The following is a 25,864-nucleotide window of genomic DNA, read 5'->3' on the forward strand; positions in this document are numbered from 1 at the left end:
ACACTTACCTTACACTTGTTTAAGGTAAGTGAGCGTATGATGTTTACGCTCATTTACCTAAAAAGTAATTAGTTTTGCGTTTCTTTTAAAGATCCAAATGTTGTGGTTTCTTGAGTGTTAATTCCACTAATATTTGTGTTCTACTACTAGTAGAGCAGTCTCGTGCCAGGGTTTGGCGAGTCAACATCTCCGGAGGAGGCCTCGTGTAGAGGCGAAACACGGGTCGAATTGTTTGAAGGCGGAATTTAGACTCAAGAGAACTCAAAACATTTGGATAATTATGGTTTTCCGCAAAGTAAAGCCTACTTCATTAAATTGTCTTTTAAAGTGAAAAATTTACTTCCAGTCTATTTGTTAATTAGTTAAATGTAACATGAAATAAGTGAAATGTTAATTGACCGCGGTCACATGGCCGGCCATCTGCGTCTCCGATGTAATGATCCAATAAAGATAAGGTTCCTCGTCTGGGGTCACATTAACGTCAGCTCTCCCTTCGTGGTCAATCTGGACTCCATTTCATTTTAATGGCTCTGAAATACTGAACACGGAGCGGCGGTGGGACAATGGCTAGAGCCCGAGTTTGACCCGCGACGTTTTCGATTTTTGAATTCATAATATAGTATGTTGAATATTAATAAAACACATAAAGTTCGAAACATAGATTTAAAAGAGAAAACAAAAATCACTAATGTCACTTGTGCTATAAGAAAACTTAAATAGCGCTGAACGGGACACACCCTTCGGGGTACAGACAAAAAGAGCTAAGGTATCACAGACTGGTATCCAAGAAACCTAGAAGGGAAAGGGAGGATACAGGAGATGATCAGACGAACTTAGGACCATAGCAGCCAAGATGGTCTAGGAAAGCTAAAGATAGAAAAGAGTGGTAGGAGTTGCAAGAGGCCTTTGTCAATGGACAAACAGATAGTGACAGATATTCAGTTAAGGATGTAAATATATATGTAAATTCTGAGTCTGAACAAAAGGCTATATTATTATAGTTTGTAATAAGGCTTTAGTAAAGTTCAGTGCAACCCTGTTCCACTGAGGCCAATGTGATCTATTGTGATAGCCACTATTAACTATAGCTCACTGCTAAGATGGATTCTTTTCATGAATCTTATTATATCTTTTGCAGTGAGCTGACGTATCTTAAATGGTTAAAGACGCAGAAGAAGAAGAAGTTTACGTAGGACCACATTCAGAGAGGATGTGTAACGGGGTTTGTATCTGCACTATTACAGAATAGTTGTTCGCTTAGATAATTTATACGTCTAGATAGACCCTCTACCTGTTAGGCAACGCATAACAACGTTATGTTATTACGGTTGATTACTTTAATTGTACACTCGCGATACGTCAGTCGCTTTGTTTTAGTGTGCGTGTTCTGCTCAAAATAGAGGGTTAGTTTCTACTTCAATAAATTTCGCTATATTTTTTTCGACGCGTTCATAGTTTTTGATCTATGTTTGCGTATAATATTGACCAATTGGCAATAAATAGGCTTTCAAGGTGCTGAAACCCTGGGTATATTCACACAAAATAGGCACTCAATAGACATCGAGCGGCCAAAATACCCCCTGAATATCAAATACTGAACCACATTACAAAGTGTGTCCTTGTCAAATCCTACACTCTAGCAGCAGGAAGGCACATCTGAACGATCTATTATATAAATAATTATTCTAATATGATATTATAAAGATAATTTATCACGACACAATGTCAAAAGCGTCCCCATTTCAATAGCCAATTCCAACATGAAGCAGTCTTGAGCATTAATGGTTCTATTGTGTAATGACCTGTTAACGTTGTCACTTGTTATTCATAGGTGTCATATTCGACGGGATAACACTTGGATAACATAATTAAACAGACAGTGTTGAATAGAACTTGTCCGAAGAGGTTTTAATGTATCTGTTATTCAGTTAAAATATAGAATATATACCTATTATGTCTACATGTAAATGAATTTTTTTAAGAGTGGGCAAACGGGTAATAGGCTCACGGGATGGGGAGAGGTGAGGCAACCGCCTATGGACATCCGCAACAGGTGTGTCAAGAAATGAGTTGCCAGGCTTTTAGGTGGGAGTACGCTTTTTTCTTGAAGGTCCCTAAGTCGTATCTGTTCGGGAAAACCGCAGTCGGTAATTGATTCCACAAATTGGCTGTTCGAGGCAAGAAATTTAGAGCAAACGCACGGTTGTAGAGTGCCAGTGGTACTTTGCACGTAATGTCCGGTGGTGGAATTCAGCCGCCCCGTGAGAAATGCGGTAGAAGATGCAGAGAGAACCCACATCTCTACACAATGCCAAAGAATCAAGCCGATCGGAGATGACTTGATCGTCGATGATTCGAACCGCTCTTCGTTGTATGTGGTCAAATGGAAGAAGCTGGTACTGGGGAGCACCCGCCCAGAGGTGATAACAGTACTCCAAGTTGGAAAACGTGTTAATTCTTGATAAAACTAGTAAAACGCGATTAAATAACCTTTATCGCGTGATCTTTTCTTAATTTCCTGATTTGATCAAAACATGAAAGTTGAAATCGCTCATGTTTTTAGAACTTTACCAAGGATCAATACGTTTTGGAACTTGTTGACTAGACTAATTACAAACTTATTGAATTTGGAATTCGGACATTGAGATAGGTAGTTAATCCTGTTGCCACCTTTTCATATGAAATTTACTAACTATGACGTAAGACAAACTGAAGTTATTTATTCTGTTACTAGTAACAAGTTTCTTGCAAGTAACTTTTACTAAATTTTATTCAATTTTATTTAATATAGTGGCCTTTTATAATAATACACTTGCAATATCTTTATCCCAAACAAAAAAAAAACCTTTCTTAATAAATTCTTCGTCCTGCTCATCTAGTTTTAGATGAGCTATTCCTACTGCAGCGACTGCTCATCTAAAACTTCCCATCCCTACTGCAGCGACTGCATCTTCATCATCTTCGACTCTCGGTCCTTTCAAATGGATTATTCAACCTTGGAAATCACTAAAGGCCAGGTGAATGTGGATGATGCGTAAGTATTTCAAAGCCAGTCTCTTGAATTACGGCCATAGAAACGGCGTACATCCGGGCATTTTTTTGTTGGAACAAAACAATTTTTGCTAGTTTGCATCGAATTTTGTTTTCTAAAACTCGAACTGCGAAACGAAATCGGTTTGCAGTTATGGAGATTATGGTCTCTTTCAGATCATACACTGGAATTACGGATCATAATTGTAAAGACTAAAGACATGTTTCATCCATTCTCATAAATCGATCCATAAAAAGTTCAGGATCTTGTTATAGCAGTTCTAAAGGACCACGGGAAATGTTCTGACTCATTTAGTTTTGTAAGCATTCGGGGAACCCAACGCGCGGTAACTTTTCCGTCCAGAATTTGCACGTGTAAGTTTCGTAAACAAAATTTTCAAGCACAGATACCTGACACATGAGATACCGAACGCACTGAAAACAAAAGATTTCCATGTCTAAACAATAAATATAAATATATACAGGGTGGTTTTTTGAGAAGGGCGGATCACCGCCATCAGGCCAAGTCGGAAAATTAGTTACTGCATATTTAGATTTTAAAAATTTCTTGAACGTTTGACGGAAATCGAGCTGAATGATATTTCAAAAGAAATTACATCCTGTATTATTAGACCAATGGACTCTGTTGATAAGCATCAATCTATGCAATGAAATGAATTACTAAAAATGAATGGAAATACCAAATCTTATCAAGAAAACTCACCTCCTATTCAAACGAAGGTGATTAGAGTGACGTATAAACAATCAAAGGAAACTAGTTTGAGCAACTTGTTAGTTATGTAAAAGTGAGATATAAAAAAAACTTGTAAATTTTTTCTATTTCCTTTCATTTTTAGTATAACATATCTTTGCAAAGATCGACCATTATCAACAACATAGTCTATTGGCACAATAATACAGGTTGTTATTTTTTTTTAAATATCATTCGGGTCGATTTCCGTCAAACGTTCAAGAAATTTTTAAAAACTAAAGATGCAGTTATTGATTTCTTATAAATTGAGAGCATGACTCATTTTCTCTAAGTCTCGTAGGTACTTTCCGACTCGTCCATCACCGCCCTTCTCAAAAAAAGACCCTGAATATTATATTCTCAGTATGTCTTTTTTTTTCACCTACTCCATATTATACAAATTTACCAGCCAGTACTTTTGGTTTCAAAATGTTTGTACCTCATTCTCACTATCTATTGAACGCCCCTTGTAAAAGAGTCGAGTCGCTGCCAATATATTATGAGTGTACGCCCAGGTCCTGGTATGTAAGTACACCTCTGTATAGAGTACCGGGAGCGGCGGACAGCGGCTCTGCCCAGGTGGGTGGCAATAATTAAGTATCTGCAGCACAGAGCGCGGCGTCCACCAATCGCGGACTACAAACAACAGGTGGGCAGCGCATCAGCCGCCATCTTGTCGACACGACCTATGCTTCAGGGGGAAATCCGTGAAAATTAAAAATTTTACCTCGATAACGTTCGAATAATCGTTTTTCGTTTTACTTTTGATTAGGTGCCTTTTTACTTTGATTTAAATTATTTTATTATTAGTGACTTTATCTGGGGTGTATAAATAATAAAATAAAATGCTCAAGTATTTCTGACTACTCCTTCAGCACAGACCTTCCGTTAAGTTTTCCACAAACTCTTGTCCTCTTCTCCAATCTGCTTCTTACATTAAACTCTTCCTCAAATCTCAGAGACCCCTTTTCTCTAAAGTAGGAAAGCCAATCGATTCATCGCTAAGTATAACGGATATAAATAGTACCTCCTTAGGAATTATATTCTAAGTATAATGTATTGTATAAAATCTATTACTATACATATTAAAAAGGGTATCCTGCACAACAGTTCTCAATTCACGATTCCTTGTTGGAGCCAGTTGATTTAAATATTTGAATACTAAAAATAAAGATAAAAGAACGATAGGTCTGATTCTATATATCAAGAGATTTCCACGTACCTATATAGTCACTCATCATGATATCTCTGGAACCATTAGAGCTAAAGACTTGAAATTTGGTAGGAATATTCTTTTCACCGAGTAGAGAGGACAGCTAAGAACGGATTTTACGAAATTCCACGTTTTTTTATTATGAACAGAACAACGTCTGTCGGGTCAGCTAGTATAATATATTATATCAAAATTGTGGTATTAAAGAGAATGCCAGTTATGTAGACTACACCGTGCAACTTTGTTGTATGCGAGCTTGTCTATCGAGACAGGAATTTGGCACTGGGTGATAAACTAACACTTACATCAAGGTGTTTGTGTTAGTGTTAGTTGGTAGAAATACCTAATATTTATCTAATGTTTCTAAAATATTTGGCCCAGGAAGTCGGAATCTACTCCAATGCATATGGAGTGTGCTTTACACATTGTTATATGTTCGGTTTGTCGTAGCTGCAATAATGCAATATCTACTACTATTGCTGAGACATGAGTCACCACACACTAGTGACCAAAATGTGTATTGTACACAAAAATATTTGGGTGCCACACGAACCTAATGCAACTATTCTTTCACGATTTTGGTTTTGAAGAGATTAAAAACTGGTTTTAGTTTTAAATAAGGGACGAGACGAGCAGTGCGTTCAGCTGATGGATGATGAATTGATACGCCCTGCCCATTACAATATGCAGTGCCGCTCAGGATTATTGAAAAACCCAAAAAAATCTGAGCGGCACTGAAACTGCGCTCGTCACCTTGAGACATAAGTTGTCAACTCTCATTTGCCCAGTAATTTCACTAGCTACGGCGCTGTTCAGACCGAAACACAATAATGCACAGTAAAACTGGTGATGAAAACTAAATCATGAAAGACAGCAACGTCCGAAAAACGTAATAGTTAATGGTCGGTAAAGTTTTAGACTCAACAGACAAAACCCAGGTTAACTCGCTGATAATGCTGTGCATATGGTGGGACTGAAAGGACATTTTTCATTATAAGCTTTTACCGCCGGGCAAAACCAACGATTCGGATCTACTGCCAACATCGAAGCAAATGTTGAGAAAAAGCGGCCGGAATTGACCAATATAATATGATCCTTCATCACGATAACACTAGAACGCAGAGATATATTTAGCCATCTTTCGGATTTGACTGAGGGTGTAGATGTATCTCATTTAAAAAGAAAATGTGTTTTATAAAATATAATAGGTACTCTAAATGAAATCTAGCTAGAACGGTTTTACCCCCTAAAATGCATCGTATAGTGCATTCCAAACAAAAGAGCCGGAGATACACAACCAAAATACAAAATATATATATATATATATATATATATATATAGTATATAGTATATATAGTAGCTGACCCGACAGACGTTGTTCTGAAGATAATAAAATACTGTTTTATAGGAATTTGCCAATAATATTTCAAAACCAAGAATTATTTCGAAAAACATGCTCCCTGTTGTTATAATGAAATTGTTTCACAGCGGAACTGTCAAACCGTGCGTCACTAAAATCTCTCATAGAAAATATGTCCATAAAAAACAAATATTGAAAATGAAAATAATTATGGGTCCCAAATCGAAATAAAAACTGTCCTATCTCTCAAGTTGGACCAAACTGCACTCCATGAAATAATCCCCATGAAAATCCGTTCATTAGTTTAGGAGTCCATCGCGGACAAACAACGTGTCACGTAATTTATACATATTACTAGCTGACCCAGCAAACGTTGTATTGCCGATATTAAAATCGCGATACAAAAGTAACTGTTGATCGTAGATCGGTGAAAATTTGAAGTTGTATGTATTTTTTAATGCCACATCATAAAAAAATAAAAACAAAAAATTTCGTCCAAAAATTAAAAAAAAAAAAAAGGGTGAACAACCCTCATTACTTAGGGGTATGAAAAATAGATGTTGGCCGATTCTCAGCTCTACTCAATATGCTTCCAAAATTTCATGAGAAGTCGGTCAAGCCGTTTCGGAGGAGTACGGGAACGAACATTGTGACACGAGAATTTTATATATAAGAAGAAGATATAAATGAATCATGTACAAGAATTACTCGAGCGAATATATAAAATATTAATTTAATTGCAACGTAAAAATTAAAAGATTTATTAAAGTTCTATCTCGATCTGATTTTCTCAAGATTACATAAAAATTAATAAAATGCACGATCTGTGATTCGCGTACCTATATCTGTAAAGCTAATAATGTAATATCTATAGCTGTAAAGTGTAAGGAAACACCCACTTACGTGAGTAAATATCTACACACAAAACATTATGATAAATAAATGAAGACATCTTCCGACAATTTTCTTATGAAAACCTGCAACCTCATCCTTTTGTTGCCCTTCGCCATAACCGAACTTTTCTCCGCGAACACAATGCTATATTTCAGTAAATAGCTTTCATACATAATATATTTTGTCTGCGACTACAAATTCACTCGAAAAACAAATCTATCTACTTATAAAAAGCACGAAAATTGCTTGTCATTAATCTTGAGCGCGGCGCCACCCAGACTGAGATGTGTCGAGGAAAATAACATCCACTGTACAACTGATTAACGACTTTAAGGCTTTGGAGTACCATTGAGATTTCAATGTTTAAAGGCTGCTGTGAAAAGTCGATACTGGAGAAAACTGTTTTCAAAGAAATATCAATGTTATAGCTAGAGAATAGAAATGAATTTTGCTTGTTGGGTTTTATGTCGTTTTCTGGTTGGAAAATGTCGGGCGCCGGCCAGGCGGGCGTCTCGAAGGCTTTGTGGGGCGCAGCTTCCGCATAGAGCCTATTAGAAGAAATTTATGTTATAGTTAAAGTTTTGCTTGTCCGTAGTTCGGGAGATAACGCGGCAGGCATTTTGAGACAAAAACATGTTTTTGTATTTGGCAACCCTCCGAATTGTTGAGATAACTATCAGGCCCAATATAGGTATATTATATACTGCAGGTCGCACGCCAACGAACGGCCTGCAGTTGTAGCGTGTAGGTGATAAATATAATATAACTAGTAGTTTATATTAAATATTATGAAGTTGCAATACATGTCTAAAGTCAATGCCTCCGTTTGCTATAGAAACTAAACTAATGAAAGTCTTTAACTTGGTCATATTTTTAGATCAATAAAAATTCTGTCATTGATCAGTTACAGAGTATATAATAGTTATATCTAAATAAACTGTGTTCTATAAAAAGAAATGGACACTAACAGTTCGGTAACAGACATTGCAACTGCAAGATTTTAATTGTTATATTCTAGATACTTTCACAGCATTAAGTCATATGGTATATTATTTTGGGGTAATGCTGCTTATATAAATTCTGTTTGAAACATGTGAAAGGTATAATTTATACCTACCATAGGAATATACATACCAGACTAAATTAAATCAACCGACCATTTATCAGCAATGGCGTTAGATTTTATAATAAACTTTCTGAAAATGTACTAATATTGGGAATGTCTAGAATGTCAAGAAGTACAAAGCTAAAACGAAAACTTCTTGAAAATCTTATCATACGAACGTTTCGCGTGGACCTATTATCTAAAAGAAAATGAATAAAACAACAAATTAAACCCATATTAACATATTAGGTATATTCGTAAACAGACTAGATTATCATAGTCCCCACTTACCTTAATTTTATATAACAACAGTTAACAGCCACAATAATAACAATTTGTATAACGTTACTTTATGTGGTTCAGATGATTTGAAATGTATTGTAAGTATACAAAGAATAAGAAAAGGAACAACGCTAATCTAAATATATTACATTATCATACTACCCGCCTTTCAGAACTGAATTAAGTAGGTATGTTTCAGTAAGCACTGTATGTAGTATGTTGAGGTTATAAACCTAATGCGCCAGGCCAGAGTGTAACAATATTTGTTTCAATCTGCTTTTGTTTTTTGTTATCACCTCATGATTTTATTCATTCAAACATCGTCACTTAGAATTATTAAAAACCTATATTAAATTTTCAGATATTTTCTTCTTTTAGTACTCTTTAATTAATCTGAGAATTGATTAAAAATGAAACCTAGCGGAATTTACATTCAATAAAAATCACAACATTTGTATAATTATGGAATTCTGCACACAACTTATGGAATTATTACAATAAGGTATTTTTGTAACCTAAAACTGGTACTTGTAACCAAAAATATACAACTACAGATCCTATAGTGACTACAAAGGTTTATCTGACACATGAAGTTAATAATAGAATGAAATGGTGCTGATGTCTAAGGAAATGTAGAAAGTTGATTTTAATAAAGCATAATTAAGAAACAGGTAAGAATTTATGTCGCAGCCAGAATATTGAGGCGAGGAATATGAACCAGATGAGCGGCAAGTTAGGCGCGTGCCTGGTCATCCGGTTGCACCAGTTCCCGGTACAGACGCAGGCATGGAAGCGCGCGTAGAGAGACACACCGCGGGAGAGAGGCACCAGGGTCGCCATGGGACTGATGATGCAGCCGTTGTCCACACTCTGCCAAAATCAAAATTAGTTCATTCAATTAGGTATAAAATACACTTATGATAGTCAAACCTATGCTTCTGACAAAGTTGAGTTTTTATGATATTTAGTAAAAGTGTCAAGTAAGTTATTGTCGCTCTTGAAAATCAATATTTATAGCAAAGTTTTATAGAAATTATTGTAATACATTAATCTATACATGCAAATACACAATAAAAGCCAAACGGTTGGACTTCATGAGGAAGTTAAAAATATCAAAAGTAGAAAATCATTTGAAAAGCCTCAAGATATTATTAAGTAATTACAAATATTTCGACCATATTTTAGAGAGGCCGACCCGCAGCACGACGCCACCGCAAGCAATGATATTTTATAGAGTGCATGACGAAATGTATCACGAGAACTCAACCAAATTACAAAAAAGTTGACCAATTTGCTTTAGATTGTATATCAATATCAACAATACTCTTCGTAGATTTAAAAAAAATAAACAAATTTATTAATTGACGTGATGACTAAAACATGCATAAAATCCAGTAATACAAATTCAGATACTAGAAAACGTGTTTTTTGCTAAATTCACAACTTAATAAATAAATGTCAACAGACTTACAAAGCAAGCCGTTCTTGAGTTATAAAAGAACATACAGACAGACAAAAATTACAAAAAATATTAGAATTAGTGCTAGTCATGAAACGGTTATTTATCACAGAATTTTGCAAACAAAAAAAATTCCGTTTAAAAAAACCGACTTCAAAAATTTAGTTATTTGATACTAAAAAGTATTTTTGAAGTCGGATTTTATAAAAGGAGTTTTTTTTTATTTTTTACTTTTTAGTGTTAGTTTATAATTATAATATATAATCAATCTGAATGAAAACTCTTACAAAAGCCGTACACAAAAAACATTTATATAATCGAGGTAAACAAAAATTTTCATAAAAAATGGTCATAAACTACTGGGCCAAACTATGTAAAAAATTTATGGGATCAAATGGCATCTATTCTGCATCGAACTAAATCATCATAAATAACGTAAATCGGATCATAAATCTCAGAGTAATCGGTGTACATACATAAAAAAAATACCGACCGAATTGATAACCTCCTCGTTTTTGAAGTCGGTTAAAAACAAATTACAAAAAGAAGCTACAGATTTGCATATTATATAGTGTAGATTGATATAATATTTACACTTGAATTATTTGACATTCAAATCTTTTTTGCAATTCATACCCAAGCATTCATTTCAATAATATGATTTATGTACTCTAGCTCCACAGCCAGTATCAGCCATGTCAAATTTGAAATTTATTATCCAGAGGGTGACGCAGAGATAGCAGTCCTTCATGTAACAATTCTTTCATACTTATTCTTGATACAATAATGATTTTGGCTTGTTGGTTTGGCTTGGCTTGGCTGAACGTAGGACATCGATGTGTGTATGTGTTGTTCCAAGTGCTTGACCTGTGTTCCAAACATGCAGATAAACTACTGGGTATAATTATCACACATAGATGTTTGTTGAAGTCAAAGTAAAAGTCTAAGTCAAATAAACTTTATTCAATTTAGCTTAAATTAAATAGTTTTTGAATCGTCACTATAAATATTTCATTTAAATTACTGTATCTACCATATAGTTCGGAAAAAGTAGAGCTTATGAGAAGAACATAATAAGAAACTCAACCGCTACACTTTTCAATCAAATAGAGTATTTTACAATGGCTGTAATATACAAAATAAATAAGTTTGTAAGGTTCTGCATCCAATATATGGATCATGTTGAAATAATATAAAGTATTTCATAAAAACTAATACAGAATAAACTTTCCTACATTGGATGCATCGACCTTTAGATCTGGAATTCATTGTTTGTGTAAGCTTCGTGAACATGATGGTCGTTAATTGTCATAATAAGTAATCGCATCCAACAAATACACTGATTTCTTAACTATAGGAAGGTTCCCGATACCCACGCCATATCAACCTGACCAAGCAACGCGGAATGATTTTTAGTTGTACGTTTATTCCGCCCAACTCCACTATCTCACTACACGATACAAATACCTATATTATCATATCCTGTATTAGAGGTTTCTTCCACAGTTCAGTATTCAACTAACATTCAACGTACAACATGGAGAATCACAATCTGGTTGTAAGTGATTATCTTACCAAGAGAGACATCTCGAGCTTGGCCATTCGCTTGCTGCCAAAATGTCGACCCACGCTGGCACCGTACCGGCTGCGGCAGGAGCGTTGGGTGTACACCCCGCTCAGGTCGATCCAGCGGACTGAACATCCTCCCGTCCAGCGCCCGAAGAACGACCGCGGCTGCGACTCGTTCACCAGGTGCCCCTTGCTGAGGACAGCCGACGGTCAACGTTGTAACCTTTTATAATGTTTCAATATACCCTTACAGTTGTAAGACTCAATGACTTTTAATTCTTTCGTTGATTGCCTCCACGAGCAACTGATAAAATTGCCAAGAAATTTATTATGTCGAAATGTAGGACTTAAAAATATTAGGTTATGAATACTTTAATAATCACTTACACCCTTGGGTGGACTGGCGATTACAAGTAGATGAAAACTAGAGATCAAATGAAAGACCAGCCATAACTTGTCAACGTTGCCCGTCACATATTGATAAATGATGTAATGAACACGGTTGTATACAAGAACTATCAGCTCTGATACAGAGCGATACAATTTACAGTCAGAAATAGCACAAGAGTATTTGGTGACAACTAGCTAGCCAAAAGGAGTACTCTCGCCACTCTTGTAGAACCTCATTGTAGATGAGCTTTTTTTAAGAGAAAAGGTAACAAATATGGTATTGATATCGGCAGCATTGCTCCCTAATAATTTACCATAGGATATAATACTATGAAAAAAACTAAAGTTAACTAGTAGCGCCATATCTATGTCAGTTAATTGTGTAATGTATGCTGTATGCCGCAGAACTAAATCAGGTTATGACGTTAAATCAGTACACGATGTTTGATAGAACATTGTTAACTTCGTTATAACTTGGTTTCTTTTCACTTTGAATATGAGTGAAGTGTCTGAATCTGCTAACAATACGTACAATGGGTTTTCTTTAAGGTTATCTAGATTATTTATGTAAGTAAATAAGGAAGTGGATAGGTCCTAGAATAAACCCCTGTGTTACCCCTTGCAAAGGTTTATAACGTTATGATATTTTATGCGGAGCACAAGCCACTGTTACGTAATTCGATGTATGTATTGTATTGGAAGCAGGAGCCCCTATACGGTATACCATTCTTCAGCTCACTTGTAACTGCAGGTACGAGCGGTGAAGGATATCTCGTAAGTGAGTATTTAAGGTAAGCAATAGGTTAGTGTGCAACACTAACATGTTCATGTACTTGCAATACTTTCGGTATCGGGAGATCTGTGCACGTGCCGTGGGGTCGACCGGCACGAGCGGGATGAAGTCCCCGGCGAAGGCGTCGGCACACTGCGCGTCCCGCGGAATGCCCTCGTCCTCCAGACCGCACACGAAGCACTGTTAGATACAAGTTCATACTCATTCAAGTTTAATTTTCTCTACTTCTCATAATGTCATGTTGTTTTATTACTGTATCTTTTTTGACTATCTATTTATTCTATATATTCAGAATATACGAAAAGCCAAAACAACTATATACAATAATCAAACAAATCAATAAAGACGATCACACTTTTTTCACATAAGCCACTAACGAATTATGCAGAGCTATATACTAAGTTTAATTTAGACGCTTTACAAAAGCACTTGCTCTTACATATAACTGTAATTGGCCAGCTTACAGATGATGACAGACGGAACGAACAGAATACAGAATGTACAGAGTACACATTAACATGATGATTAGCCAAAGCAAAGAAGCGTTCCGGCCAGGAGTGATCATCTAACCAACAGCAATGACGCACCTCGCAGATCTATGTATAGCCGGCCAAAATGTCACTGCATTTATTAAAAAGAGCGCAAAAGCATCAATTTTGAGAAAACAAATTCCTTTATATGCCTATATGGGCCTAACCTTAGCTATGACGGAGCCGGTGGCGTTAGCGTCGTACTCCGAAGTGGTGGGGGTGGGCGTGGTATGTATGGCGCACGTCGGCAGCGTCATGTTGGCCAGGGTCTCGTTGAGCTTCCTGGTCAGGTTGGTCTCGTAGTCAGCCGCCAGGTACGCGATCAGGTCCAGCAGCGCCGGCACGTTCAGCGGGTATCTGGAACATTTCACACGGTGTTGTCACTACGGTTGATCCACATTAAAGACTTCTTTATTAATTGTGTACACTTTGGAACACTTGTGTGAATTCATTCGCTTCTGGAGAACCATGCCACTTGTGTAATAGTCGTTGTTATCGTGTACTACATATTAATTTAGCTATCAGCATATTCCTTCATAATTCCCTGGTGTCACAGTTATTAAATCCTCAAATCCGCAAAAAGGCTCAACAAAAGGGTGTTTTGTGGAAAGACAAAGATCTAAATCATCTTATAGTCGTAATCACCGATGTTAGATTTGGAAACTGTTTTGGGACTTTCAAGACATATCCCTTTGGATTTTGCAGACTCTTGTTGTATTCTTTGTCAGTTTCTCCCCCAAACCTGTAATGAAGCTAATAATAACCATCCATAAATTTCCATGGGTAGGTACTTCCACTTCACGACCTTGCACGTTTCGCGACAGAATCTACTGCTGAGTGACTTCTTGGATTATTCTACCGGAATCACCTCATATCTGGTCTTTGCTAACAGCATTTTTCAAATCATATCTTTTTGATGTCATTTACGACGTACATCGTCGGTAATATTATACAATAAATAATACTTTAAAAAATTACGCTTTTATAGAAAATCCCACAAAAAAAATAGAACATAAAGTGGGATTTTCAAAGTCATCATGTTCAACAATTGTTGAGAATCTTGTAAAACGTGCAGCTTTCCGAATAGGTACTGCTACCACTGATCTTAGTAGAAAGCGATATTGTTAGCAGCTATCGATTATTATTAGACGACTCACAATTTCGATAAATAAACGATATAAATAAGATAAAATAAAATTGGGGCTCATTGACAAGTTACCAAAAATTTAACAATGTAGCTGAAGATTTTTGAGTATGACGTCAGTAACTGTATTGACTATGCTAGAGTCGTCGTCCTGAGACCCTCAGCGACGGCTTCTTTAGATACCCTTTAGATGATGACGCTAGACTGGTTCTGAACGAATCCACTTGAACCCTACTAACATCTTTCAAAGTATGAAGCTAGATCTCTAGATGTACTTACTTGGGTGAGAACGCGGTCGTTGATTTATTCACTCCAGTTGTATTTAATAGAACGTCACTTAGAGTAGGGTTCTGCGAGCTAGCCTGCCTCAGAACTGTAAGTGCTGTGGATCTCGAAGGCCTGGCTAGAGAGACGTTGTCTGTGGACTGCGGGGTGGTCGCTCCGAGCAATATCTCAGCCGACTCGGCCGCAATCGTCAGGTACGTCTCGTAGCCTGGATCACTTGTCGACGAGAATTCTAAAGACTGGCTTCCATTGCTGACGGTGTGTGTTTCGTTATAAATATTCTCCTGTAGAAGTTGTTTTAGCACTTCTGGAAAAAAGAAATCTTTGTGTCTGTAACTATATTGTGTCTATCGATATAGTGAATTCAAGGAATGAAGGAAAGAATCCCCGCCGGGACTAAAAAATTATCTTTCTTCGACGTATTTCAATAATTATTCTTCTAGTATTTCAGGGATCTAGACAGTAGTGATTACTTACTATTAGGCGACTCGTCAGTCCTGGTGCTATTCCATAAAATCTTAATAATATTTCAAATTTCGATATTCAGAAAAGCTTTGAAATCCTACTAATATCTTCCCTTTCCTTAAGGGCGTCCGTGCAGAATGGGATGTCGCTATGCCAACCTAATGGCTGACAGGCTTGCCCTGCATGTTTCAGTATGACAACTCTCTCTGTTTTTCCTACTTAAACATTTTATTGAAATAAAACCTTTAGTTGCGAATGCAACGCGCAACTACTAGTATTAAATAAATTATTACACGACTAAGTAGAGCCCACTAGTTATAATTAATGGACATAGTTACCTCTAACTTCTCGTATTTCCTCTGGGTTGAGTGTCTTCAACAGTCTACCAGCAGGAGGGTCTCTTCGCACGCGGGTGTCCAGCTTGCCCTTAATGTTAGTCTCAGTGTCGTCTGTAAATATAGTTTTATATGAGAACATTCAGCCTGTTCCTTTTCATAAAAGTAGGTCCGTAACAATAATATTTTAGGGGCTGTTTCACATTGTCCAAGTAAAGTTACGTATAGGCTACTTGCTACTTTTGTATCGAATAAAGACATCATTTGCGTTTCACAATGTAAAAATAGTGCTGTCTAGCAGAGGAGCGATATTTAAATTAAAGGATGGACGTGGTAGCCGATATCATAGTTATCTGCAGGGTACTGGATAACCTGATAAGCATTTCACAACATGATGCCAATGTCCAGGTAGCCCAGATCTAATGATTTTTTTATGGCAAAGGAGGACAAACGAGGACAAACCTAATATCTAAATCAATCAAAACTATACCTAAACCTAAAATCCGTTGCGTAGTTTCAAAAAAATTAAGCATACATAGGAATATAGGGACAGAGAAAGCGACTTTGTTTTATACAATGTACGAAATAAGTAACACAAGCGTAATGGCTTTTAATGAATAATTTTATATCATATTCTACAGTTTTCTATTTGTATATATTTCTAAATAGTATGTCTACCACTTTTTCTTCGTAATTTAAATCAAGCGCATAAACCTTCCTTAAAGGCTGGCAGCGCTCCTGTGATTCCTCTGGTGTTGCAGGAGAATGTGGGTGGCGGTAATCACTTAACACCAGGTGACCCGTACGCTCGTTTGCCCTCCTTTTTCCATAAAAACATTTTTTTCATTAAAACCGTGTTATTAAAAACCGTGAATTGTCATCGCCACCACAGGTATAATTATCATATAAAGTAGACCTACACTTGATGTGTAATTGATTAAACCTTAAATACCACCATTCATGTGTTTTTCACATTTAAGAATTTCGCTCTCTCCTCATATATTTGTTTATTATGTCACCAATCTTGAAGTACGAAAATCACTCTTCCTAATGAGAATATTTACAAATCGGTTTCGAGTATACAAACACATTAATTAAGAGACCTGAAAATAAGTCTCACACGTATATTATAGTGTTACTTTTATCTTGTAGAGTAACTTTTATCCTAAAACAGCTCACGATACACCCGAAAGTACCCCCCGCCCACTAACTTCATTGTTAGTGGAACAGTCTTCCAAGCTTTTTTTGAAGGTTAACATGTTACGGTAGCGCATTAAAGAAAGCTAACCCTTCCATGACTGACAATCAGATAATTACCTTGGTAGTTATCGAAATCCACTCCATCATCGTACTCCAACTCCTCATAATCTTCGTCGAGGCACCGGGAGCTCATCGCCAGCAGACACACAACACTCAATAATTTGAACAACAACATTATAAAAGGGGACCCGCGTGCTATTACGTATTGGTATTTACTATTTACTTCATAATTTTGTATTTCAACACAGTAAATGCATATTAGTATTATTTTTAAAATAACGTACTGTCATTTAACTGTCTTAATAATCAAAATAGATAGAAGGAGAATAAAATAGTTGCATAGAATATTACACTGTTAGTTATATACCAAAAATTGAAAACTCTATCTTTACACGAGCAATTCTTGTATGTATATATATAGCCTGAATTTCGGAAACGGCTCCAACCATTTTCATTAAATTTAATATACAGGGGCGATAAATCAATCTAGCTAGGTTTTAATTTTAAGAAATGTAGTTTTATCCGGGTTTTAATAAGAAACAGCTTTGTAGCTCTTAACATTAGTTTGTTATTGTTAACATTTGAATACAGAGGTAAATTTTGCAACTATATACAACACTATAACAGCTCAGATGTCCGGATATTTTATTTTATGACTTTGGGTGATACGGAAAGCAGAAGACCCCGGTTCGAATATTATTAAAACATTTATTTTTGTTCAAGTTTTGAACATTCTTAAAAATCCGAGCAAGGCTCGGTCGTCCGGATATTTTATTTTATGACAGTATCGTAAACTTTATAACATAGGCACTACTAGTGGGTACTAGATATTATTTATTGTTATAGTAGATAAATGCTGCGGATATTCAAAATATTTTTGTGTCCCAAAAGAGGGATATTAGAGCAATTTATAATATATTATATATCATCATCATCATATCATATCAATTTGATATACATCCTTCCCTTACAATACAAAAATATTTTACCAGTGGGAGGCTCCTTCGCACAGGATGCCGGCTAGATTATGGGTACCACAACGGTACCTATTTCTGCCGTGAAGCAGTAATGTGTTAGCATTACTGTGTTTCGGTCTGAAAGGCGCCGTAGCTAGTGAAATTACTGGGCAAATGTGACTTAGCATCTTATGTCTCAAGGTGCCGAGCGCAGTTGTAGTCGCGCTCTAATTTTTGGGGTTTTTCAAGAATCCTGGGCGCCACTACATTGTAATGGGCAGGCCGTATCAATTACCATCAGCTGAACGCCCTGCTCGTCTCGTTCCTTATTTACATAAAAAAAATATGAATAAAATGTATTATATACATTGTTAATGTATATATATATATATATATATATATAGTTAAATATATACAGTAAAATACCCGACAGTTTACTAGGACTCACTGGGCACAAATTCAATAAATATATAAAAGCTTCTTTAACAAGACACTTACTATAGTAAAGTAGATTATATAGAGAATGATGCATGGTTTTTGTCTGGTTCTGCGCAGGCTACCTAAAATTGTATAATTTATAACATTTAGTTGGCTAAGTTGTTATATGATTTAAAAGATTGGCTGGGAGTTTCTTATCAGTTCGCCTATGTGTGTGTATAAGAGTGTTTTCATAATCTATCTCTCTAGTCTAATATATAAAACTGTATTGTCGCGGTGTTTGTAGTTAAACTCCTTCGAAACGACTTGACCGGTTCTCATGAAATTTTGAGTGCATATTGGGTAGGTCTGAGAATCGGACAACATCTATTTTTCATCCCCCTAAATGTTAAGGGTGGACCACGCTAAATATTTATTTTTATCATTTTGACATTTTTTTTTTAAATTTGTTTGATTATGAGTCAGCATTAAAAAAATACATACAACTTCAAATTTTCACGCATCTACGATCAACAGTTACTTTTGTATCGCGATTTTAATATCGGCAATAAAACGTTTGCTGGGTCAGCTAGTTATTTATAATATTAAGTAGGCTAAGTTGTTATATGATTTAAAAGATGGGCTGGGAGTTTCTTATCAGTTCGCCTATGTGTGTGTGTATAAGAGTGTTTTCAGGTCCATTAAATAATTATAGATAAAATTGAGGTACAAAAAACACAAATAAGTGTAGCAAACAGTGTTCCGAAGAGCTGTTTGACTTGATTCTTCCCGCCGAATTCCACCTTCGCACGACACGCCACAAATAAGGATGTCATCCCCGCCATCAGGATGTGTGGCGTTCCTCCACAGCGCGGTTTTCAAGGAACTTTCTTCCAAGTACAAGTGAGTTGTGGAATGAACAAATGTGGAACAAGCTTCCTTGTGCGGTGTTTCCCGTACGATACGACATGGGTCCGCTCACCATAAAAAAATCCAAAAAAATGATCTGTCAAAATATCTGTTCGTTTCTCTCATACAGTTTTGTCTATTATATACTAGAAACAATAAATATATAGATATTAAATCATTTACCTTTATTTAAATATTTTCCCCCTTATTCATAATGGTCCGCTAACTTAAAATAGCCGTAGGAGTGTTTTTTCTCATTCTGACTTAGGTCAATAGAAGAAGACAGAGTGAGAATTAGCAATGCTTTAAGTTAGCAGACTATTATGAATAAGGGGGTTTATGTTTTGTATTCATGTTGTATTTATCTTATGAATATTGAGCCTCGGCTGGTTCTTAAAAGAGTACAAACTTTTTATACTTTTTCTTTAAAAAAGCTTTTTTATGTTTTTACCACTTAATACACAGCAAATCATGAAATTCTACACGCTAGGAAAGACGGAGATATTATCCTCGAAATTTTGTGAAGGTGCGGAGAATTTCAAAATAAAAATTAATAATTGTACAAACTTGATGTAATAGAAACGACAACATTCCTAGGCATTACATTAGACTTTAATCTACAATGGGGTGCTCACATAAAAAACTTATGTAATCGACTTAGCTCTGCAGTATTTGCGATAAAAAAAATTAGGCAGCTGACAGATGTTGAAACGGCTAGACTTGTATATTTCAGCTACTTTCATAGTGTCATGTCTTACGGAATTATATTGTGGGGTAGGGCTGCAGATATTGAAAACATATTTGTGCTGCAGAAAAGAGCAATTCGAGCAGTCTATAAAATGCGTTCAAGGGATTCATTGAGAGAAAAGTTTAGTGAAATAAATATTATGACAGTACACTGCCAGTACATATACGAGAACCTCCTATACGCCCATAAAAATATTAGCCAATTTAAAAAGAATAGTGATGTTCATAGTGTCAATACTCGAAACAAACATAAACTCGCAATTCCATCTACTAGGCTCCGTAAAATTGCTAAATCTTTTAAAGTGGATTGTGTTATATTTTGTAATAAACTCCCAAATGAAATTAAAATGTTACCTATTAAAAAAAAAATGCATCGTAAAAAATAAATTAACATCTAAGGCCTATTATAATGTGAAAGATTATTTGAATGATAAAGATAGTTGGAATTAATGTTCTAAATTTTGTTAATGAATATTGTTATACTCATTCGAATGCTATTGTAACTTTTGTACTTCATCCTGACTTGCACTAAATAACTTATAAAGTTTTACAGTGAATAAAGATTTTTTGACTTTGACTTTCATCATGATATTAGACGGCATATGCTTCAAGGAATCGCGTGATCTTGCTCCACAAAAATTATCTTCATGATCGTTCAAGCTATTTTTGAGTTATAAAACTACAGATAGATAAAATTTCAAAAGTCGTAGAATTGATATCAGTGAGTCGTTTAACGTTAGTTTATCAAAGTTGCCAGAATGTCATTATGTTTCATTATAATACTTTCTAAAAAAAATATAATAATAAACAGAGTTTGACTTTGACTATGCCTGTAACCTTCCTTCTTGTAAACTTTCAACGCAATCGGCTAAAAGGCAAGGCTATTGTTGTTACCATCTGATTTTGCTTATCCAAAGGACACCTGACATTATTATCCGTTTTTGGCAAACGAATCCAGTAACGGCATTCCTATTCTATGACATTTAAAGGACACCGATAAAATAAATTGGATTAGTATCGGCCTGGTGTAAACATGAGGAAACTAGCCAATCTCATTTATTATTGTCTTATAGATTTATGATATGTAGAAGGAAAAATCATGGTCATAAGTGATGAAATCATCATCATTCATGATTTCATCACTTATGACCGAGTCGTATGGTGTTTTTGAGTTTGTGTCAGGGATAATTATTGTAATGTCGTCAGCATATAGCACACACTTGTTTTCTGTAATATTTGGTAGGTCGTTGATATATAGTAGAAATAATAATGGTCCAAGTACACTGCCCTGAGGTACCCCGGCTTTAGTTTGATTCCAATTTGATTCATATCGTACTATATTTGATCTTCCGTCAATCTTTTCAATCTGGACACACTGTTGCCTATTTTTAATATAACTTTCTAGCCATTTTAAAGTGATACCTCTAAGCCCATATAAATTACATTTGTTTATGAGAATTTCGAATTCGACACAGTCAAAAGCTTGGGTCATATCAAAGAATACTGCTGTTACTCTAATTTTTTGATCTATTTTTGTCATCAGATTTTTAACTAATGTATATGCGGCCATTGTGGTAGATTTATTTTGTTGAAATGCGTATTGTTCCTCTGTAATGACGTTGAATTTCGTAAAAAAGTCGGTTAATCGTTTATACATTATTTTCTCAAAAACTTTTGATAGAATGGATATAAGAGTTATTGGTCTATAATTAATAAGTTCCGTATGAGTACCTTTTTTGTGAAGTGGTTTTATAATAGATGTCTTAAGAGTTGAGGGGAATTGTCCTTGTTCAAATGATAAATTGATTAAATATATCAGTACTGCAACTAATACATTTTTGCATGTTTTTCTAACATAAATTATCGTATATTGGATGTGTCAACCTTTAGAGCTTGAATTCATTGTTTGTGTAAGGATGCTTCGTGAACAAATACAATGATTTATCTATTTTATATATAAAATTGGAGGTGTATGTCCCTATATTTCACCTTGCAGCCAAAACTACGCATCGCAGACCAAAAGTGTTTGTATGTGGCAATAGGTACAAGGTTCCCATTGTGCACTATGGTGGTTGCAAGTCGATAATTATAAGGGTGTAAAAGATACGGGGGTTGAAAGATGTTAACTTTGAAAATCTATTATTATTATATATATAAAATTGGAGGTGTGTGTCCCTATATTTCACCTTGCAGCCAAAACTACGCATCGCAGACCAAAAGTGTTTGTATGTGGCAATAGGTACAAGGTTCCCATTGTGCACTATGGTGGTTGCAAGTCGATAATTATAAGGTTGTAAAAGATACGGGGGTTGAAAGATGTTAACTTTGAAAATGTGACTATTATTGATCTAAAATGGTCTGGATTGTTCAGGAAATTTCTGGAATGTTCTAGAAAGCTTTAATATGTATACCAATGTTCTGATCGATCGAAAATGTTCTAGAATGATCTAGAAAATTCTAGAATGATCTAGAAAATTCCAAAATGATCTGGGAAGTTCTAAAATGATATGGGAAGTTCTAAAATCGACGTTTAGATTCTGATCGAATGAGAATGTTCTAGAAAATTCTAGAATGGTCCAGAAATGTTTAGAATGATCTGGGAAATTCTGGAATGATGTAGGGAGTTCTAAAAATCTACGTTTAGATTCTGATTAAATAAGAATGTTCTAGAAAATTCTAAAATGATCTGGGAAGTTCTAAAATCTACATTTAGATTCTAATCGAATGAGAATGTTCTAGAAAATTCTAGAATGATCCAGAAATGTCTAGAATGATCTGGAAAATTCTAGAATTATATAAAGAGTTCTAAAATCTACGTTTAGATTCTGATTGAATAAAAATGATTTAGAAAATTCTAGAATGATCTAGAAATTTATCGAATAATCTAGAACATCCAAGAATAATTTGGATATCTTTGGAATGTATTCCAAGGCTCTGATTGATCAAATATATTTGAAATGTTCGAAAAAATTCTAGAATCACCTAGAAATTTCTAGAATGATCTAGAATATTCCAGAATGTTTTAGAAATGATTTATATGCCACGGTTTCGAACGATTAAGAATGTTCTATATATTACTAGATTGATCTAGATTGTATGCTAATTTTCTGATCAATATAGAATGTTCTGGAAATTCCTCCAATGATCTAGAAAGCTCCAAAATGAATCTCAACTTTTTGATAGATTAGAAATATGCTGGATCGTTCTAGAAACTTTTAAAATTACTTGAGATACTTAAAAGTCGAAATTATTAGAACAATCCGGAAAATTTGGTCGGTAGTGGGGATAATTTTTGCGACTATATGAGCCGAAATGTCAAACCCGTGCTTTAGTCGATTTTTTATAAGAATTGTATAACGAAAAAATAAATATTAAAAATTAAATAATCATAAATAACAGCGTATAGTGTTTTTTAAAGTGAAGAATCAAAAGTTTTAACGTGCAGTGTAATACACAATATTGTTTCTTTTTTTTTTTAGTTTTTTTATTTTAGTGCAGTGTGAAAAAGGTGAAAAAAAAAATTAAAATATTACTAACGATGCCGAAACGTAAATGCGTATTCTCACGTTCTCGAATTGTATCGAAAAGGCAAAAAATGTCACGGAGAAATGAAACTACAGACGAAAGAGAACAACGTCTCACATTACTTCGAGAAAATTATCATCAAAGTCGAAATAATCAGACTGAAAAGCAGCTTAATGATCTAAAGAAACGGACCGAATCAGAAAAAGATTGAAAGAAAAAGAAAGACAAATGAATAGGCAGATGATAGAAGAATACAAAATGCAATAATGCGTGATCTTCGACTAAATAAACAAATGGAGGCTCAAGTTTCTAAAACAACTGTATATTCTGTTCGTCAAAAACGTCGGGAGAAATACAGTCTTGAACAAGAGGCGTTTCATTATAATCCTACTAGAAATTATTTTGAACATTCAAGTATAGTGATCGGAAGAATGAATGAAGTATGCAAATTTTGTGAAGCTAAAAAATTCAAAGGAGAAACGCAAAGTATATGCTGTTCAAGTGGCAAAATTAAATTACCAGAGTTAAAATCACTGCCACCGGAATTTCTAGAATATATGAAAGGAGAAACACAAAATTCTAAAGAATTCTTACAACAAATTAGAAATTACAATGCATGCTTTCAAATGACTTCATTTGGAGCAACTGCAGTAATTGAAGAAAAAGGATTTAATCCAGTATTTAAAATACAGGGACAAGTATATCATAAAATTGGATCATTATTGTCACTCCCAAATAATACTCCGAAGTTTTTACAAATTTACTTTGTAGGAAATGAAGAAGACGAACTGGATCAAAGGCTTTCAAATTTTACAGAATTGCGTCGAGATATAATTCTTCATTTACAGCGCTTTCTACATGAAAATAATGAGTTGATAAAGATATTTAAGACTGCGATGGAAAAAATGGTTTCGGATAGTTATAAAATAATTATTCGGGCAGATAAAAAGCCAATTGGCGAACACGAAAGACGATTTAATGCACCTCAAGTAAATGAAATAGCCGTAGTTATGGTGGACAATGAAAGTAGTTATAGGGATATTGTGGTACAACGAAGAAGTAATAAGTTGGAACGCATCGCTGAAACTCATCACATGTATGACGCCTTACAGTATCCACTAATATTTTGTCATGGTGAAGACGGTTACCATTTTAATATTCAGCATGTTGATCCACAAACAAATAGCCCTACAAACAAAAAAGTTTCTTCCAAGGAATTTTACGCATATCGGATAATGGAGAGAGTGAATATACATTATATACTCAATTGTATTACGAATAAATACAATCATATACTCAATTTTCGGAAATTGTTTTTACAGTTTATTTAGTTGATATGCAAGCAAAAATAGAAGCAGAAAAATTGTTATTTATTCGTCTAAATCAAAATAAATTACGAACGGATGAATATATTCACTTACGAGATGCGGTAGCCAATGATGGGGATGTTGAAAATTTGGGACGATTAGTAATTTTGCCTTCTACATTCATTGGTAGCCCTAGGCATATGCTTCAATATGCACAAGACGCAATGGCGTATGTGAGAAAATATGGTCGTCCTGACTTATTCATAACGTTTACGTGCAATTCGTCATGGAAGGAAATTAAAGATGAGTTACAATTTGGACAAAAGTCACATGACAGACATGATTTAATTGCGCGCGTGTTTAAACAGAAACAAGTAAAATTCATTAATGCAATTGTGAAGAGTTGTATTTTCGGAAATGTTAATAGCTGGATGTTCTCCATTGAGTGGCAAAAGAGAGGGTTGCCACACTCACACAATTTGATTTGGCTGAAAGAAAAAATTCACTCAAATCAAATCGATGACGTTATTAAAGCAGAATTCCCAAATCCGGTTGAAGATCCTGTTCTATATGAAATAATCGTGAAACAAATGATACATGGACCTTGCGGGGCACTTAATATGCAATCACCCTGTATAAAAGATAATAAATGCTCAAAACGATATCCAAGATCATTTTTGAGTGAGACGCAAACGGGAGATGATGGATATCCGCAATACCGACGTCGACCACCGAGTGAAGGAGGATTTACAGCAAAAATTAGAGTACGGGGTGAAGAAATCGAAATTGATAATCGATGGGTTGTCCCTTATAATCCGTTATTATCGAAAATGTTTAATGCACATATAAATGTAGAATATTGCAGTTCAGTTCAGTCAATTAAATATGTGTGTAACTATATTAACAAAGGAAGTGATATGGCTGTCTTTGAAATTACAAATGAAAATAGATATGATGAAATTTTAAGTTATCAAATGGGACGATGTATAAATAGTAATGAGGCAGCTTGGCGTATATTGGGGTTTCCGATTCATGGCAGGGATCCAGCTGTTTTTCACTTAGCAGTTCACCTTGAGAATGGGCAACGGGTATATTTTACTAATCAAACAGCACAAAAAGTTGCAAACCAACCTGTTAA

General features: G+C 35.1%; 1 protein-coding gene across 1 annotated transcript; it reads right to left on the reverse strand.

Annotated features, from left to right (window-relative positions):
* Positions 1-8,592: 8,592 nt before the first annotated feature.
* LOC126971407 (uncharacterized) lies at positions 8,593-17,121 on the reverse strand. The gene is made up of 7 exons (XM_050817719.1): positions 16,923-17,121; positions 15,609-15,719; positions 14,800-15,112; positions 13,544-13,733; positions 12,875-13,026; positions 11,670-11,856; positions 8,593-9,505 (listed from the first exon to the last, which is right to left on the reverse strand). Exons 1-7 carry the CDS (start codon positions 17,038-17,040, stop codon positions 9,296-9,298), a joined length of 1,281 nt encoding a protein of 426 aa, XP_050673676.1. The 5' UTR covers positions 17,041-17,121; the 3' UTR covers positions 8,593-9,295.
* Between the last annotated feature and the right edge of the window lie 8,743 nt (positions 17,122-25,864).

Source organism: Leptidea sinapis, chromosome 23 (assembly GCF_905404315.1).
Source record: "Leptidea sinapis chromosome 23, ilLepSina1.1, whole genome shotgun sequence".
In the NCBI taxonomy this organism is placed as follows: domain Eukaryota; kingdom Metazoa; phylum Arthropoda; class Insecta; order Lepidoptera; family Pieridae; genus Leptidea; species Leptidea sinapis.